The 7315-nt window shown below is 40.1% G+C and overlaps 1 protein-coding gene across 1 annotated transcript; it reads right to left on the reverse strand.

The window, feature by feature from the left end:
• Positions 1–1590: 1590 nt before the first annotated feature.
• On the reverse strand, positions 1591–3154 carry LOC132551900 (involucrin-like). The gene is made up of 2 exons (XM_060216044.1): positions 2337–3154; positions 1591–2296 (listed from the first exon to the last, which is right to left on the reverse strand). The coding sequence occupies exons 1-2, from the start codon at positions 3152–3154 to the stop codon at positions 1591–1593; spliced, it is 1524 nt and encodes a 507-aa protein (XP_060072027.1).
• Positions 3155–7315: the final 4161 nt, after the last annotated feature.

Below are 7315 nucleotides of genomic sequence, written 5' to 3' on the forward strand. Positions count from 1 at the left end.
CTCTTTCGGTAAGTTGTCTATCTTGTACATAGTAGTGACAGCGTAACTAAATACGACATACCTGGTTATGGTATTCATGATATACTGTCTTTGTATTTTACATTATATATGTATTATATGTTTTTATAAGATTTATCGAGCCTGAAGGTTTCAAGTTAAATAAACAATAAATTCAAGCCACCATGGTGCAGACTTGTGTCATTATTTTTATCCACGTGCGAAGCGTAACAGTGTACAAGGGTTATGTGACTGGAGTCGTCTCGTTTACAACAAACTCGGTACAGAAAAAAAACTAGCTGTTTACATGTTGATTACGCAAGACACGCACTACTTGTAAGGCTTATACCTGTCTAAAGCTGTATCAAAATATCAAGCTAATGGATACCGCTTTCAATAGAGTATTTTGTTAAATATGATAAAGAATAATATTGATAAAAAACAAAACAATAATATGTGTCAGAAAATTGACAAAGGATTAATTAGATTAATCTTCTATAACAATGCCACATAAATATTTCAATCCCGTGTGCCTTAACATCAGGAGACAGCGTGATGGCTGTTTCCTATTTTACTGTGATAGGTATATATCTCTTGGTTTTCATGTACCCGCGGTTCTTGTTTTATTGTCTGTATTGTTCAAGTTTATACATGTGTTTTCTTTTATCCGTCGTTTTAGTTTCTTTCGTCTCCGATTGGATTCATTTTGGCTGGTGCTTGTTCTTGTGTGTCTCTGGATTATCTCACTGATTCTTGTCTATTTTTCTATAGTTCCAGTTCCTGTCTCTGTGGTTCATGTCTCTTTCTCTGTGTGTCCCGTTCTTGTCTCTGTGGTTCCTGTCTCTTTCTCTGTGTGTCCCGTTCCTGTCTCTGTGGTTCCTATCTCTTTCTCTGTGTTTTCAGTTCCTGTTTCCGTGGTTCATGTCTCTTTCTCTGTGTTTCCAGTTCCTGTCTCTGTGATTCCTGTCGCTTTCTCCGTGTTTCCAGTTCGTGTCTCTGTGGTTCCTATATCTTTCTCTGTTTTTCCAGTTCCTGTCTCTGTGGTTCCTGTCTCTTTCTCTGTGTTTCCAGTTCCTGTCTCTGTGGTTCATGTCTCTTTCTCTGTGTTTCCAGTTCCTGTCTCCGTGGTTCCTGTCTCTTTCTCTGTGTTTTCAGTTCCTGTCTCTGTGATTCCTGTCTCTTTCTCCGTGTTTCCGGTTCCTGCCTCTGTGGTTCCTGTCTATTTCTCTGTGTGTCCCGTTCCTGTCTCTGTGGTTCCTATCTCTTTCTCTGTGTTTTCAGTTCCTGTTTCCGTGGTTCATGTCTCTTTCTCTGTGTTTCCAGTTCCTGTCTCTGTGATTCCTGTCGCTTTCTCCGTGTTTCCAGTTCCTGTCTCTGTGGTTCCTGTCTCTTTCTCTGTGTTTCCAGTTCCTGTCTCTGTGGTTCCTGTCTCTTTCTCTGTGTTTCCAGTTCCTGTCTCTGTGGTTCCTGTCTCTTTCTCTGTGTTTCCAGTTCCTGTCTCTGTGGTTCCTGTCTCTTTCTCTGTGTTTCCAGTTCCTGTCTCTGTGATTCCTGTCGCTTTCTCCGTGTTTCCAGTTCGTGTCTCTGTGGTTCCTATATCTTTCTCTGTTTTTCCAGTTCCTGTCTCTGTGGTTCCTGTCTCTTTCTCTGTGTGTCCAGTTCCTGTCTCTGTAGTTCCTGTCTCTTTCTCTGTGTGTCCAGTTCCTGTCTCTGTGGTTCATGTCTCTTTCTCTGTGTTTCCAGTTCCTGTCTCTGTGGTTCCTGTCTCTTTCTCTGTGTTTCCAGTTCCTGTCTCTGTGGTTCCTGTCTCTTTCTCTGTGTTTCCAGTTCCTGTCTCTGTGGTTCCTGTCTCTTTCTCTGTGTTTCCAGTTCCTGTTTCTGTGATTCCTGTCTCTTTCTCCAGTTCCTGTGTTTCCAGTTGTGTTCTGTGGTTCTATCTCTTTCTCTGTGTTTCCAGTTCCTGTCTCTGTGGTTCCTGTCTCTTTCAGTTCCTGTCTCTTTCTCTGTGTGTCCAGTTCCTGTCTCCGTGGTTCCTGTCTCTTTCTCTGTGTTTTCAGTTCCTGTCTCTGTGATTCCTGTCTCTTTCTCCGTGTTTCCGGTTCCTGCCTCTGTGGTTCCTGTCTCTTTCTCTGTGTTTCCAGTTCCTGTCTCTGTGGTTCCTGTCTCTTTCTCTGTGTTTCCAGTTCCTGTCTCTGTGATTCCTGTCGCTTTCTCTGTGTGTTTCCTGTCTCTTTCTCTGTGTTTCCGGTTCCTGTCTCTGTGGTTCATGTCTCTTTCTCTGTGTTTCCGGTTCCTGTCTCTGTAGTTCATGTCTCTTTCTCTGTGTTTCCAGTTCCTGCCTCTGTGGTTCCTGTCTCTTTCTCTGTGTTTCCAGTTCCTGTCTCTGTGGTTCCTGTCTCTTTCTCTGTGTTTCCAGTTCCTGTTTCCGTGGTTCCTGTCTCTTTCTCTGTGTTTCCAGTTCCTGTCTCTGTGGTTCCTGTCTCTTTCTCTGTGTTTCCAGTTCCTGTCTCTGTGGTTCCTTCTCTTTCTCTGTGTTTCCAGTTCCTGTCTCTGTGGTTCCTGTCTCTTTCTCGGTGTTTCCAGTTCCTGTCTCTGTGGTTCCTGTCTCTTTCTCTGTGTTTCCTTTCTCTGTGTTGTCCAGTTCCTGTCTCCTGTCTCTTTCTCTGTGTTTCCAGTTCCTGCCTCTGTGGTTCCTGTCTCTTTCTCTGTGTGTCCAGTTCCTGTCTCTGTGGTTCATGTCTCTTTCTCTGTGTTTCCAGTTCCTGTTTCCGTGGTTCCTGTCTCTTTCTCTGTGTTTCCGGTTCCTGTCTCTGTGGTTCATGTCTCTTTCTCTGTGTTTCCAGTTCCTGTCTCTGTGGTTCCTGTCTCTTTCTCTGTGTTTCCAGTTCCTGTCTCTGTGGTTCCTGTCTCTTTCTCTGTGTGTCCCGTTCCTGTTTCCGTGGTTCCTGTCTCTTTCTCTGTGTGTCCCGTTCCTGTCTCTGTGGTTCATGTCTCTTTCTGTGTGTGTCCCGTTCCTGTTTCCGTGGTTCCTGTCTCTTTCTCTGTGTTTCCAGTTCCTGTCTCTGTGGTTCCTGTCTCTTTCTCTGTGTTTCCAGTTCCTGTCTCTGTGGTTCCTATATCTTTCTCTGTGTGTCCCGTTCCTGTCTCTGTGGTTCATGTCTCTTTCTCTGTGTTTCCAGTTCCTGTTTATGTGGTTCCTGTTTTTGTGATTCTTGTTGATGACATTGTGCTTCCTGTCTCAGTCACTGTCCTTTCCGTTTATGACACTTTTTTGTCTCTGTTATTCTTGTTGATGTCATTGTATTTCCTGTCTATGACACTGTGTTCTCTGTTTACGACACTATGGCCCATGCTTATGACACAGAGGTCTTTATCTATGTAATTTTGTGTCGTGGTCAAGGCTAAAATCAATGGTGCTTTATCTATGTAATTTTGTGTCGTGGTCAAGGCTAAAATCAATGGTGCTTTATCTATGTAATTTTGTGTCCTGGTCAAGGCTAAAATCAATGGTGCTTTATCTATGTAATTTTGTGTCCTGGTCAAGGCTAAAATCAATGGTGCTTTATCTATGGAAAATATTAACAAGTCCAATTAAACACTTGTTGACTTCATTCTTTTCCTGAATTTGGTCAAATATTATCAATTATCAAATATCAGGTATAAGTATACTTCGGACATCATGGTGCTTCCTATGCCCAAAGTCAAGGTCAATGTCATCTTTACGATATATAGAAAATCACAAACTGATTCAACACTGGAACTAATTCCACTTCACGTTTATATCTTAAAGACATTTCATCGTTTATGATATTTTTTGTTTCAATTAAAGTTTTATTCAGTTGTTACATGTGTACAAGACTTTTTCTTTCCTTTCAAATTAATTATAGAGTTATTTGACTAAACGTCAACATAAAGACAAAGAGGCACATTCTACCGAAGTTAGCTACATAATGTGTAAATGATTGCATCAGCAAAAACAAAATAACGGATATCCAAGTTCTTTGATAAAAATGTAGATCAATGTAAACGTGTATAGCGATGTGATTTGGTTTTTACTCTATTTATCTGTTATCTTTAAATTTTGAACACGTTATGTGAGAACTAGCTCTGACCAAATGCTTGAATTTATTGATTGAAAGTTAAAAAGTCATCGTCAAAGATTTCAATATATTTTCCCAACCGATTTATATGGAAATGTCTTATTGATTACTAAAGGCATGCAAAAAGACTTCCTGTTTGGTAAAATTTATTTTTATTTGATATGTAATATATACCAAAAGAAACCCCCGTAAACAGAGCAGAGTGTGTCCCTACGTGAAGCAGGAAGTTCCTTACGGGTGAAAAACCCTAACAAACTGCTTTCTGTCTACAGACAATCCGTGTGAGCGTTACCGCAAGTTGAGTCACAGCTAAGTAACACAATTGGGTACATATATGTAAGTACGAATACATGTAAGTAATTTTATTTTTGTTTTCTTGATAAAACTAAAACACTTGTAACTCCTATGATAAGACATTCACACGACAGCCATATATACCAGGAACATGAATATTATAGACAAGATTGTCCTGTAGGAAATAACTTGTTAATCTGTAAAAGTTAAGTATAAGGCCTGATTTTGATGGTTAGGAATTGTACAGTTTGTGTCCTTCATATAACACTGTGGTAGTTTAGAAGGTAAACATATCTATATTATGTAAAGACAAAATCTGTGACCAGGAAACGATGACTAAGTTAGATCTGGAATCACCTAGTTTCTAGATACCTTTGATGAGATATACTGATCAAATCTGATAACATCTCAATTTATATGTCATATCCCTACAGGGATGTTCTAATCATTTCCTTCATACTATGTTGTTTCAGAGATATATACTGTAGTATTATAATGTACACTGACCCCCTATGTGGTGTGACCTGTTTCAGTGACATTATGACCTCCGTATTATATTGTACACCAACCCCTATGTAGTGTGACATGTTTCAGTGACATTATGCCCTATGTGGTGTAACCTGTTTCAGTGACATTATGACCTCCGTATAATATTGTACACTAACCCCCTATGTGGTGTGACCTGTTTCAGTGACATTATGACCTCCGTATTATATTGTTCACTAACCCCTTGTGTGGTGTGACCTGTTTCAGTGACATTATGACCTCCGTATTATATTGTACACTAACCCCCTATGTTGTGTGACATGTTTCAGTGACATTATGACCTCCGTATTATATTGTACACTAACCCCCTATGTTGTGTTACATGTTTCAGTGACATTATGACCTCCGTATTATATTGTACACTAACCCCCTGTTTGGTGTGACATGTTTCAGTGACATTATGACCTCCGTATTATATTGTACACTAACCCCCTATGTGGTGTGATCTGTTTCAGTGACATTATGACCTCCGTATTATATTGTACACTAACCCCCTATGTTGTGTGACATGTTTCAGTGACATTATGACCTCCGTATTATATTGTACACTAACCCCCTATGTTGTGTGACATGTTTCAGTGACATTATGACCTCCGTTTTATATTGTACACTAACCCCTATGTTGTGTGACATGTTTCAGTGACATTATGACCTCCGTATTATATTGTACACTAACCCCCTATGTTGTGTGACATGTTTCAGTGACATTATGACCTCCGTATTATATTGTACACTAACCCCCTATGTTGTGTGACATGTTTCAGTGACATTATGACCTCCGTATTATATTGTACACTAACCCCCTATGTTGTGTGACATGTTTCAGTGACATTATGACCTCCGTATTATATTGTACACTAACCCCTATGTTGTGTGACATGTTTCAGTGACATTATGACCTCCGTATTATATTGTACACTAACCCCCTGTGTGGTGTGACCTGTTTCAGTGACATTATGACCTCCGTATTATAATGTACACTGACCCCTATGTGGTGTGACCTGTTTCAGTGACATTATGACCTCCGTATTATAATGTACACTGACCCCTATGTGGTGTGACCTGTTTCAGTGACATTACGACCTCCGTATTATATTGTACACTAACCTCCTATATGGTGTGGCCTGTTTCAGTGACATTATGCCCTATGTGGTGTGATCTGTTTCAGTGACATTATGACCTCCGTATTATATTGTACACTAACCCCCTGTGTGGTGTGACATGTTTCAGTGACATTATGACCTCCGTATTATATTGTGGTGAAACCTGTTTCAGTGACATTATGACCTCCGTATTATATTGTACACTAACCCCCTATGTTGTGTGACATGTTTCAGTGACATTATGACCTCCGTATTATATTGTACACTAACCCCCTATGTTGTGTGACATGTTTCAGTGACATTATGACCTCCGTATTATATTGTACACTAACCCCTATGTTGTGTGACATGTTTCAGTGTGTATTATATTGTACACTATCCCCCTATGTTGTGTGACATGTTTCAGTGACATTATGACCTCCGTATTATATTGTACACTATCCCCCTATGTTGTGTGACATGTTTCAGTGACATTATGACCTCCGTATTATATTGTACACCAACCCCTATGTAGTGTGACATGTTTCAGTGACATTATGCCCTATGTGGTGTAACCTGTTTCAGTGACATTATGACCTCCGTATTATATTGTACACTAACCCCCTGTGTGGTGTGACCTGTTTCAGTGACATTATGACCTCCGTATTATATTGTACACTAACCCCCTGTGTGGTGTGACCTGTTTCAGTGACATTATGACCTCCGTATTATATTGTACACTAACCCCCTGTTTGGTGTGACATGTTTCAGTGACATTATGACCTCCGTATTATATTGTACACTAACCCCCTATGTTGTGTGACATGTTTCAGTGACATTATGACCTCCGTATTATATTGTACACTAACCCCCTATGTTGTGTGACATGTTTCAGTGACATTATGACCTCCGTATTATATTGTATACTAACCCCCTATGTTGTGTGACATGTTTCAGTGACATTATGACCTCCGTATTATATTGTACACTAACCCCTATGTTGTGTGACATGTTTCAGTGACATTATGACCTCCGTATTATATTGTACACTAACCCCCTATGTTGTGTGACATGTTTCAGTGACATTATGACCTCCGTATTATATTGTACACTAACCCCTATGTTGTGTGACATGTTTCAGTGACATTATGACCTCTGTATTATATTGTACACTAACCCCCTATGTTGTGTGACATGTTTCAGTGACATTATGACCTCCGTATTATATTGTACACTAACCCCCTATGTTGTGTGACATGTTTCAGTGACATTATGACCTCCGTATTATATTGTACA

Source organism: Ylistrum balloti, unplaced genomic scaffold (assembly GCF_031769215.1).
Source record: "Ylistrum balloti isolate Yb309-2 unplaced genomic scaffold, AGI_CSIRO_Ybal_v1 Utg370226, whole genome shotgun sequence".
Lineage (NCBI taxonomy): Eukaryota > Metazoa > Mollusca > Bivalvia > Pectinida > Pectinidae > Ylistrum > Ylistrum balloti.

Excerpts from the sequence above, each read along its gene's own strand:
- LOC132551900 (XM_060216044.1), bottom strand. The coding sequence starts at position 3,154 with ATGAACCACAGAGACAGGAACGGGACACACAGAGAAAGATATAGGAAC. Across the intron at positions 2,297-2,336 it reads AAGAGACAGGAACCACAGAG|AGACAGGAACCGGAAACACA; the intron begins GCAGGAACTGGA and ends CATGAACTACAG.